A 12,224-nucleotide genomic window follows, 5' to 3' on the forward strand; every position below is an offset into this window, starting at 1 on the left:
TGAATACATTGTAAAATCTCAGTTAATGTCAGTTGGTCTAAATCAGTTATAAATATATTTGGACACAACATGTATACTTGGTGTTATGTTCCTGTTCATATTTTTTGAACTTAAAAGTTGACAGACAACCTTTATTACCAATAATATGTAATGTACTTTACAATGTTCCTGACACATATTTCAGCTTCCTGGATTTTTTTTTTCATCTGGCCTTCAGATATGAAAGGCAGAGTGATTTAACACCTGTTTAGATTTGTCATCCGACAAAGGGCTTTGATGTCGACAGGGGGAACGTCAAGACTAGCGCACGAGCCGACAAACAGCTGATCAGCTGTTTGTCGGCTCAGCACGGCAGCCATGTAAATGTAAATGAAGCCGCGATCATTTAAATCGCGGCTTCATTTGCCTTTGCCTACAACCCTAATCTACATGCCTCTGCCGACAGAGGCATATAGTCTAGACACAGCCCTGGATAAAATGGTCTCAGAAGATGATATATCCGGTAGACTTTTACATTAATTGATATTAAAAACTACAATTCTGCATAGAAACCAGGGCCGACCCACAACATTTTGGCATCTGAGGCGGGGAGCTCAAATGATGCCCCCATACAACCTCGCTTGGGCCAAAACTTTGAAAGGTCGCAATTCTGCCTTCTTCCTGTTCTCCTCCTCTCATGGTACTGCAGAGAGAATACATATGCACCAGCAGCAGACACGATTTTCTACATTCTGGATCCTAATGGCACCCTCCCACAGTCTGGCACCTGAGGCAGCCGCCTCAGTTCACCTCATGGTAAGACCAGTCAAACTTTTAGCCAACTGAAACAAAAACAGGCACAAACAATTAAAACTCAGCATGTGAATTACTAATGTCTTCCCTTTCACAATCTTCCATTTTCTCTGGTTTTGTCCCAGTTTATGGTGTGGAATTTACCACAAAAATCTCCTAGCAGCCAACATTTGTTTCCCTGAATAAAAACCTGAATAGTACATATAATGCTCATTGAAAGATTTCAGAATTCTCTTGTCTCTTTCTGTTGTATAGTGCATGTTCTGGTTTTTATCTTCTTCTCTTCCACTGTTGCCTTATATTTTTTCTAAATTTTGCTCCGATAAGCATTCATTCCCATTCCATGGCAAATTTTAATTACTATACTAATGTCTGGCTTTCACTTATTTCTCAGTCTGATTTTTTTTTTAACTTTGGTAAGTTACGCTCTGGTTCAATACAAAAGGATATGTCTACATTGCAGAGATTTTCCAGAAAAACTACACTTACATCCACACTCCAATTGTGTTCTTTCGGTAGAAAGTTGAAAGAACGCAGGGGTTTTTCCGACAATGGTAAACTTTTTTCTATGAGAAAGAAGCCTTTTTCCGAAAGCATGTGTGGACAGGAAAAGTGGGGGGGGGGAGGGGAAGGAAGTTGAAAAAGAGGCCTCCAGGAAAAAGCACAGGTGCCCTGGTGGCCACTCCATCCATAATAATCCAAACTTAAATGTGAGGTAGTGTCCAATCCACATGGACACTATCTTTTGAAAAAGCAGATCACTTTTTTGCTGTGCTTTTGCTGTGTGGACGCTCTCTTCTGGAAAAGTTTCTTCCAAAAGAAGCCTGGAGTCTCGATGTAGCCTAAACTTCTGTATTAAAATAATTTTTATTTAAATAATTGTATTTACATTACTGTTCTGACTTCTAAATATTCAAAGTACCTTTGAGAGGATTTAGAAATGGGGAAAAACTCACATGACAATATTTTAACGGAAACACATGGGAGTATCTCAACTGGTTATTTAAGATATGGCTCTGTTATGGCTTTGTTAGCTTTGATTGTTGATCTCTGTTATGTGGCACCAAATAACTGATCTACTTGATTATGCTGTTTATTTTTGCTCCTTACTCACTCTGTTTGCATATTTAAATAAAGTGATGTAAGGCTTTCATGGATTATCATAATTAAAATTGAAATAAACCCACACTTGTCTATATCTGCCATTTGACAACAAAAACAGCAGGGAGGGTGGTGCAAGGGATGGGCAAGACAGCCTCCACAGACCCACTAACTATCTTGTTAGTCTTTAAAGTGCTACATTGTCCTGCATTTTGCCTCCACAGACCCAGGCTGCCAAGCAGGTTGATCCAGCCCACAGGTGCCTTGCTACTCCCCTGCCCCCAGGCCAATCAAGACCTGAGGGTAGGGAGAGTGCACAAAGTCTCCTCCTCTCACCCACCAGAGAGAACTGGCAGAAAGCCTATCATGGTCTGTGGGTGGGGAAGCATGAGAAGTCTCCTGACCTCAGCCCTTTCGCCCAAGGCACTGCTCCTTCCGGGGTGGCCCAGGGCCACGTCAAGAATTTGTGAAGTGGCCCCATCCCTTTAAAAATGATCACCCATGCCTGCTATATATCTTAGCAAGAGGATAGTTACCATGACATGAAAGTTGGCTTCTGAAATGAATATATCTTTAAACTACATATTGATTCAAGGTTTGGGTCTTAAATGGTTTCAGCTTTCACCAGCCTAATTTCTATGAGACTGATACATGAGATAATTACTTTACAGCAGCTGACAATCTTATTCTCCAGTGCGGTAACACCATCTCTGAAATGTAGCATCTCTTGGAGGTGCTGCTTCAGACATGACAGCACAGATATTACCAAGGCAACAGCTGCTTCCCAAGATGAATGTAAAAGTGAACAAGGTAACACATGCATCAGTATTTAAGACACCTCTGTTTTTACATTTCAGGATCTTAACCCTCTAAAAAACTCTCTCACATGATTTCTCATGTAAATAATTAATACATTAATTACTATTTTAAAGGAATGGATCATTTTGCTATTCTCTGAAGAAAAAAAAGTGTTGCATAAATTAAATTTGTGCACATTGCATAAAATTGTAGATGAAAAATGTCTATATATTAGTTTCTGAAAGGGATATATTTGATATTTTACCAGTTAATTCATCACATCGTAACAGCATTCTTTCCTCCTTCATAAGGTATCATTATGCTTGAGGCAGGCTCACAGACTCATATTGCATGGAAAGTTATACAACTATCAACACTGGTTCTAATATTGTCTTACCCATGGTGCCACATAACAGAGATCAACAATCAAAGCTAACAAAGCCATAACAGAGCCATATCTTAAATAACCAGTTGAGATACTCCCATGTGTTTAGTGAAAATTAATTTGAGCTCAGAGGGACATATTTCTATTTTCCTCATAAAAAAGTGCTTTCATAGGTTTTAAAATAAAGCCTAAATTGTAGCTTTCCAATGCAATAAAACCATGTTTTACTGCAAGAAATTATTTAAGAATAATGAGAACAAGGATCCACTCTGCATCCACAGTTAGGAAACACCAGATCAATGAAAAAGTAAAGAGTCTAAAGGAGACATATACAGGCAGTCCCCGGGTTACGTACAAGATAGGGACTGTAGGTTTGTTCTTAAGTTGAATCTGTATGTAAGTCGGAACTGGAGTCCAGATTCAGCCGCTGCTGAAACTGACCGCCAGTTCTGACTTACATACAGAATCAACTTAAGAACCCCAAGAGTCCCCAAGTCAGCTGCTGCTGAAACTGATCAGCAGCTGATTCCAGGAAGCCTGGGGCAGAGCAACTCTGCCTCGGGCTTCCTGTAGTCAGCGCTGGTCAGTTTCAGCAGCAGCTGACTTGGGGACGCCTGGGGCAGAGCAGCTGGGGTGCTGCTGGGTTGCTCCAGTAGCGCCGCTCCTCGGCACTACTGGAGCAACCCAGCAGCACCCCATCTGCTCTGCCCCAGGTGTACTGATTCAGCCGCTGCTGAAACTGACCAGCAGCGGCTGAATCAGGACCAGAGCAGCTGGGGTGCTGCTGGGTTGCACCAGTAGCGCCCAGAGCGGCGCTGCGGGACCAACCGGCAGCACCCCAGCTGCTCTGCCACAGGCGTCCGGAGAAAAGCCTAGTCTGCTGGGGGGGGGGCGTACTAGCTGCGCCCCCCCCCCCCCCACCCCAGCAGACCAGGAAGACTCGGGCGGCGGACCGAGATGCACCGCGGTCCCGCCGCCTGGGTCCTCCGCGGCTTTGCTCCCCGTCTCCCTGGTCTGCTGGAGACCAGCAGACCAGGGAGATGGGGAGCGCCTCTGAGGACGCCGGCAGCGGAGCAGTCCAGGCGTGCCTGGGGTGCCTCGCTGCCCGAGCCCCCCCCCTACGGCTTTGCAAAGCGCGGGGAAGCCGGCGGTGGGGCAGTCCAGGCGCGCCTGGGGTGCCTCGCTGCCCGAGCCCCCCCGCCCCCCGCGGCTTTGCAAAGCGCGGGGAAGCCGGCGGCGGTGGGGCAGTCCAGGCGCGCCTGGGGTGCCTCGCTGCCCGAGCCCCCCCGCCCCCCGCGGCTTTGCAAAGCGCGGGGAAGCCGGCGGCGGCGGGGCAGTCCAGGCGCGCCTGGGGTGCCTCGCTGCCCGAGCCCCCCCGCCCCCCGCGGCTTTGCAAAGCGCGGGGAAGCCGGCGGCGGCGGGGCAGTCCAGGCGCACCTGGGGTGCCTCGCTGCCCGAGCCCCCCCCCCCCGCGGCTTTGCAAAGCGCGGGGAAGCCAGCGGTGGGGCAGTCCAGGCGCTTTTCCGCAAATGCCACAGGACTCCTCGCCGCTTTAACAATTTACTTGGTTGCCTCCCCCCAAATCCATCCCAAGCCAGTTCTCAGACATGTTCCAGGGCCTCTTGCCTAATGGCCCTGATAGGTGAATGGTTTTTGTGGGAGAAAGCACCCATTATCCATGTCAAATCAACAAGGGGTGACAACCCTTGCCTTGTCCTTGACCTAGGAACCACGTCATGGTGGGCTTTATAGGTAACTCACACTCTGGAATCTTGAATTTACAGAACTCATTAACTGAAAACAAAACAAACATCCCATGTGCCTGGAACCAGACTCTCCATTCCCCGACCACATCTTATCCTGAGGTTCCAGAGAGCCAGCAGCATCTCCTCAGGTTCACTTCTAGCCCTGGTGCAAGCTCACGAAATCTGTCAAACTGGAAATGAGACAAAGCACCTGCTATGTCATTAACTATGCCCAGCACTGTTTAGAAGAAAAACAGACATTGAGGCAAAATGCAGGACAATGTAGCACTTTAAAGACTAACAAGATGGTTTATTAGATGATGAGCTTTCGTGGGCCAGACCCACTTCCTCAGATCAAATAGTGGAAGAAAGTAGTCACAACCATATATACCAAAGGATACAATTAAAAAAATGAACAAATATGAAAAGGACAAATCACATTGCAGAACAGGAGGGGGATGCGGGAGGGTTATGCTTTGTCAAACAAATGCCCCCACTGAATTCATAACCCTGTGCAATCCGGACATTTGGAGACTGATAACTTGTGACACTGCCAATATGTCAAGGGGCTTCATTCCCACTACAGGTTTCCCCACCCAAACAGGGTGGCTGCCCAGCCTGCCCATTTCCTCTCACCCAAACTTGGGCCCTTGCTAGACTTACCCTGTCACTCTACCTAGACCTCTCACACCCAGAAGTCTGGAGTTGCTGCAGTATCTACAAGTTAGCTTGCAGCAATTGTGTAATGCCATCCATGCCCCCACCAGGGTTACAATGTCCCTCCCCCCGCCTGGGCTCAGGGTATTTACTACACTGCTGGGCCCACTCCTGAGACTCGCATTGAGACACTGGTTGTGTGGTGGGCCTTCACCTCACTGCGGGTATGTCTACACTACAGCACTAATTTGAATTAGTTCATTCGAACTAAGCTAATTCGAACTAGTGCATCTAGACCTAAAAACTAGTTTGAATTAGCATTTTGCTAATTCGAACTAGCATGTCCACATTGAGTGGACCCTGAACTGCGGTTAAGGCTGGCCGGAAGCAGTGCTGGCAGGGCATCAGATTAGGACTTAGAGGGTGGAGCTGCTGCCTCAGGCTAGCCGAGGGCTGTGCTTAAAGGGACCCGACCCCCACCCTGGACAGACAGTTCTCAAGGTTCCCCGTTTGCAAAGCAGTCCTGGCTTAGAGTGCCCTGAGTGCCCACACTCGGCACATCACAGCACTCTGCCATCAGCCCGGCTGCACTTGCCGCAGGCTGCCATTCAGGGGGGGGGTCAATCGGGGGTGTGTGGGAGAGCTTCCACCCCGAGGAGCCCGCAGAGCCACCCCAGTCCTTCCCAACGGGGGCTCGTACCCCATTCCTCCCTCACCTCCTTCCACTTACCCCTCCCTAGCCCCCCCTTCCTGATGTACAAAATAAAGGACACGTGTGTTCAAATATAGAAACTCTCTTTATTGAACAAAACTGGGGGAGACTGGGAAAAAGAGTTGGGAGAGGGGAAGAGAGAGGGTGGGAGAGGGGAGGGCAACTAAAATGATCAGGGGTTTGGAACAGGTCCCATATGAAGAGAGGCTAAAGAGACTGGGACTTCTCAGCTTAGAAAAGAGGAGACTGAGGGGGGATATGATAGAGGTCTATAACAGCACGAGTGGTGTGCAGAGGGTGCATAAAAAAGAGTTCTTCATTAGTTCCCATAATAGAAGGACTAGAGGACACCAAATGAAAGGAATGGGTAGCAGGATTCAAACTAATAACATAAAGTTGTTCTTCACAAAGTAAATAGTCAACCTGTGGAACTCCTTGCTGCAGGAGGCTGTGAAGGCTAGAACTAGAACAGAGTTTAAAGAGAAGTTAGATAAAGTCTTGGAGGTTGGGTCCATGGAGTGCTATTAGCCAGGGGGTAGAAATGGTGTCCCTGGCCTCTGTTTGTGGAAGGCTGGAGATGGATGGCACGAAACAAATGGCTTGGTCATTGTCTTTGGTCCATCCCCTCCAGGGTACCTAGTGTTGGCCCCCTCCATGCACGATGAAGCTGTTAAACTACCTCCCTTTCCCCCTTCCTCCCCCCTGTGATTGTTTGAAATGTGACCTGCTTCTGCTAATTCACCCTTCCTCATTACAGCTCCCACCTCTGCCATCCCTTCCCAGTGCTTTGAAAAGCATGCTGTCTCACAATTCTGCCTCTGCTGCTCCTGGCTGCTGCTGGGTTTGTGCTGTGCGGAACAAAGATGCTTCCCCTGCCCAGTGCTTGTCCTTTATACATTTGGGACCTGACATTCCTGAGGACATGAGTCAGTGCTGCAAACTGCCTGCTCTTTGCACCTTACTCCTCCTACCCTGAGTTATAAAGCAGAAAAGTCAGTTTCCCATAAGCCCGGAGAACCCCTCCCCGTGCTTAATTGTTGTGCAGTCTAGGTATGAAGAATAATGTCCCTCTTGTGTTTCATAGCTTGGGATACGTCTACACTAGCCCCATAGGCCGATCTAGAGAGGCTAATGAGGGTGACCGAAATTGCAAATCAAGCCCGGGATTTAAATATCCCACTCTTGATTTGCATGTTCCTGGCCAGTCGCCATTTTAGAAATTGACTAGCCCGAAGTAACTACCCACGTCTACATGCGGCAGTGAAACAGGATTCCGATTTAAAGCCCTAACTCCAATTAGCTGGTATTCCTCCTGCAATGAGGTTTACCAGCTAATTCGATTTAGGGGCTTTAAATCAGAATCCCGTTTCACTGCCACATGTAGACGCGGGCAGTTACTTCGGGCTAGTCACTTTCTAAAATGGCGACCGGCCGGGAACATGCAAATCAAGCGCAGGATATTTAAATCTCGGGCATGATTTGCAATTTTGGTTGCTCTCATTAGCCTCCCTGTATCGATCTGGGAGGCTAGTGTAGATGTACCCTCACAGAAAAAGCCATTGACAATTCTATTGAAGTATACCTAGGCCAGGCTTTCACCTGGTTAAACTGGCAAAGTTCCATTTCAGTCCATGAAGTTCTACTGACTACAGCTGCAGATCTGGTCTGTAGAGTTCCACAAATATTTAACAGGTGTACTGAGTAATGAATCTCAAAAGCATTGCCATATTTGTAAATTAACATGTACTGTATCACACCAAGGTCTTCTCCTCGGTTTCCTTATTTAATGGTTTCGCCTATAGTACATCATGATATGTAAACATGTGGTCCTTTTAGAACGTGTTGCTTATTTTTGATAGTTTACCTGATAAATCAGTACTAAGCTGATGAAATTTTATCACGGTTGCCAACGCTTGACCAATACTGATACCAGACAACTGAAAAGCAGCATGTGTAGGCGTATGAAGGATGTATGTAAGACAAACACATATCATTTCCTGAGGCCTCTTTTCCTTGAAAAAGCTTATAATACCTCTTTACATGATACAGGCTGAACCTCTTTAGTCTGGCAACCTCAGGACCTGACCAAGGGTTAAACAGAAAATTTGCTAGACTCAGCACTTTTGTCAGCAAAAAGCAGCAGTCTAGAGGGGGATCTGTCAAGAAAGAAAGCCTTTTTCAACAGATTCTGTAAACCTCCTTGAAGGAGGCATACGGGATGTGTCAAAAAAGGCTTTCTTTCTCGACAGATCCCCCTCTAGACTGCCACTTTTTACCGACAAAGAGCTGAGTTGGAAAAACGCGGTGGCCATTTTTATGGAAATGGGGCCCAGGATATTTAAATCCCTGCCTCATTTGCAATGTCGACCTCATTTGCAATGTCTAGACATACCCTAAATGATTAACTCTAGAAGATTACTTTAAAATAAAGAATCAAACATTAAACTAACACTTCTATCTCCCTGAAAAAGAAAAAAAAAGTCAAAATGAATGAGTGATTCTTGACTGCATTTTTCAAGAGAAGAAAAAGACAATAAATATGATAGATTCAAAGACAGTGCTATGAACCTAATGTTTTCCTGCCCCTTTTAGATATGAAAGCACAGTGAAGTGTTGAATGTTATGGGCAATTTATGAGAATAGACTATTGAATGACTCAGCTGATTAAATGGATTAAAGCCCAATGTTGCAAATACCAATAGAAAAAGTAAATACTCAAAGTCAAATAGTAACCTATGCAAAATTATTTACAGTATTACCAAAAGTCAAGATTAGTCATAAGAATATATATACTGTATATTGGTCTATTATCAGTTCATATTCTTAACCTAAAGTTCTCTTCATATTTTTAGATATCCATCTAGTATAACAATTCCTATAAAATAACTCTTTTCTTGCTCTCCAAAAACCATACACAAGTCAAAAACATACATCCTCAGAATGCCATTTCTTTTTGCTATAAAATTGGAGCTGAATTTCTCATTTAGTTATTTGTCTGCTATTTAAAATTGAATTAGCACATTCACAATTTGAATATGCAGCACTATTTTTACACTATCTTACTGGCTTTAACAAGTAGCCATATTTGACAAGCAAGCTGTCCAGGTCTTTCTTCATTTCCCTTTTCAGAGGTGGTTTTCTTCTATAGTGGTATATTGCTATTGCTGGGAATAATAGGAGTGCTATTTGAGTCCTAGTTCAGAAGAGAAGCAAGATTATCTTCCTCCACCATTTACTTTAAATGGAGTCCTTTACATGACTCTTGCCAGCCATCATAACCTCAGACTCAAATGAAGAAAGAGAAATGCACTTACCTTCTGTTGGTGATGTCTTTAAATGTCTGCAGAGGCCTTCTGTGTCCCCATAAGTCTCCTTAATTTTTACTACTGCTTCTGTTCCTCTGAGTTCCATGAGGGAGCGCAGATCCTGTAGCGAGCACCCAAACTCTCCTGCATGGTTGACCTCATTTCTTTGGTTCTTGGAATAGAAATCGCTGTTTGTCATGTCACCCATTGTTTATTATTTTATTGCTCCACTCTGTCTACCAAATGGAATTGTGTAATTGCTTCAAAAGTGCAAGGGAGAAAACTCAAATTCCAACCTAAGGGGTTAAGAAGAATCTAGCGTGTGTTCAGCAGACTCAGTGGAGAATGCCTCTGATGACTGAGGTGTCCCTGACCAGGTAATAAGTTGCAGGATGGCTGCTCTCAAGGCTGCAGACCAGCTCCACTCCAGTCGCCATTTCCCATTATGCTGCACTCAGGCTGTAGTATCTACATGGTCATTTCTTCCTCTGGACCTTTGGGATGAAAACACAAAGCACATGTTAGAAGAGTGAACCTAAAAACTTCAGAAAGATCATTTGAACCTCATTCTTCCCGCTTCTCTTTCACCCTAGAAACAAGAGTCTGTACGTTCCTGCAGTTAGTCACAGCCCATGACCAAAGACAACCGAAGACTGTGGTACTGCTAGCTGTGTCGTACATAAAGCTCTTTCCACCTACAGCAGCAATAGCAGTGTTCCTTACTTTAATCAAGTCCCAAGAGCGCCTGCTAAATGAGATGGCTCATGAATATTAATAAGTAAGCCATTAGTCCAACAGCCTAGATGTGCCTCTGGTATGTGCTCTAGTTCACACTACTATAGCCATCTTTCATCTGATGAGAACAAAAAAAGCCCCATGAAGGACTACAAAGTAATAAAAATTAATTGGACGCTATTACTTATGCCTTCATCCATTACATAAACCATTTTTCAGTGCAAGAAAAGTAAAATGGGGGGAGGAGAAAGAATATGAACATTTTCCTTGCCAATCGAGAATACATTTAAATAAATTAAGCATTGCAGCTTTGTCAGCTATGAAAATAAACACACACAGGAAAGGAGATAAAGCACCTGAGCGCTTCAGGCTAAACAATGTCTCTCATAGGAATGGGAAGGTTTCAGTTTGCTTTCCTTCAGCACTAACTGCTGACTCACCAACACATCTGATAGCTCCAGACGGAGAACTACAAAGCATTCAAATAAAGACAGGGCCATAGTTATACAGGCTTTTAAAGATGAGTACTCCTGAAGAATCACCTTTGGACCATCTGGTAGATCAAACGATTACTTTCTAAGACATCCTTTTAAAATCTGATCTACTTATACAGACACCAATGAAGTTGGTTGAAATGCTGCCAAAACCATACTTTGTCACAGAGTTCTAACTGAGATTAAAGGTTGGTGGGTTTTTTTTTTTGGCCTGAAGTGGTATAGTGCCTGTTCACTGCTTAATCCATAGACCCCTGAATATTTCTCACTTGATAGAAAAGGTTTGAGTCTTGTATCAGACTAATGAATGATGGCCCCTCCGGCTGTCAAAATGGATTTTTTAAGCAGCACACCAGTTACAAAGAAATGAATTGTTACAGTGGAATTCATGCAAGGGGAAGCAGTATGAACCAAATGTTTTAAACCCCACATTTTAACATTATCACAACCTTAATTTCATGCCCACATAAGCTTATTGGCCTATGGCAATGAGTGTGTTGCCATTCGTTTCAATGGGATAGTGTTTTCAATGCTTAATATTTCCCATAATTGCATTATGTTTTGAGGCTGCTTAACACCGCAGCTGAAATATGCAATATGGACCTCAAGCAAAAGTATACATCACTGCTTTGGATGACATGGAATATCAGAGCTTCAGAATTGTATTGCCACAGCATCGGACCCATGTAGCAGTCATTTGTTAGATGAGAGTTGTTCTCCCCTCCCCTGCTTATGGTCAGATTACTGGCGGCGATAATTTCGTAGTGCAGTACTTAATGAATTATTTTGCCCCTTGCAGGACATAGGAATTTGCTGGGAAAACATAATGTATGTTGCGCAGTAAACACAAAGGTTTACTTTCAAAGAAATTGGAAGAAACAATTTAAAAAGACCATTTATCCTTCAAAAGTAATAACTTCATCTTTAGAAGGTAGGAGGTATCCTACTTTATCATATACAAAAGCTGCTATAGTTGCATGCAAAGAAGTAATTGAAGTATCAATTTAATTATAGATACATACCAAAACATACCAAATTAAAAAATACCTTTGTCTTCATATATCTAATGGACTTTTTCAAAGGATTTCTTAGACAGATTTGGATAAAATGGGAACAAGCTCAAACCATTGTTTGAGTTTGATTCAAAAAAGTTTGTAAAATAGAGAGGAAAAGTTGTGAATCTCTGCGCAATAGACCTGATCCCAAAAGGCAACGAATCCCCAAACTCCCATTGATTGGAACCAGAAGACATGAGCACATCTTTGTATCTGTCTTTCCACTGATGGTTGCATTTATAAACAGGAAATCTCACCAGAAAGCACATTGGTGTTTGAGCTGAAATATCAGATAAAGTCTTTGATATGAAGCAGTCTGGGATCAGTAAAGAAAAAGAATAATTTAAAAGACAGATTGCTACTTGTAGATGAACACATAAATGCTATTTACAGAATGTCACAAAACTAGGTGATTGGACAACAAAATGGCAGACTAATTGTAATG

The 12,224-nt window shown here is 44.0% G+C and overlaps 1 protein-coding gene and 1 long non-coding RNA gene across 18 annotated transcripts in view; one reads left to right on the forward strand and one right to left on the reverse strand.

Annotated features, from left to right (window-relative positions):
• The window catches only part of LOC102448489 (plasma membrane calcium-transporting ATPase 2), an 858,088-nt gene that overhangs the window by 353,494 nt on the left and 492,370 nt on the right, over positions 1-12,224 (reverse strand). For all 17 annotated transcript variants that reach the window (XR_012906525.1, XR_012906526.1, XM_075939331.1 and 14 more), the window contains one exon: positions 9,505-9,989. Coding sequence is in view for 15 of the 17 variants with exons in the window: in XM_075939331.1 (XP_075795446.1) it covers positions 9,505-9,703 (199 nt within the window). In the remaining 2 variants the exon portion in view is untranslated. The remainder of the gene's footprint in view (positions 1-9,504; positions 9,990-12,224) is intronic.
• The window catches only part of LOC142830958 (uncharacterized), a 33,738-nt gene that overhangs the window by 15,294 nt on the left and 6,220 nt on the right, over positions 1-12,224 (forward strand). Inside the window, exon 2 of the long non-coding RNA XR_012906527.1 lies at positions 689-795. This is a non-coding gene — a long non-coding RNA (uncharacterized LOC142830958). The remainder of the gene's footprint in view (positions 1-688; positions 796-12,224) is intronic.

Source organism: Pelodiscus sinensis, chromosome 11 (assembly GCF_049634645.1).
Source record: "Pelodiscus sinensis isolate JC-2024 chromosome 11, ASM4963464v1, whole genome shotgun sequence".
Lineage (NCBI taxonomy): Eukaryota > Metazoa > Chordata > Testudines > Trionychidae > Pelodiscus > Pelodiscus sinensis.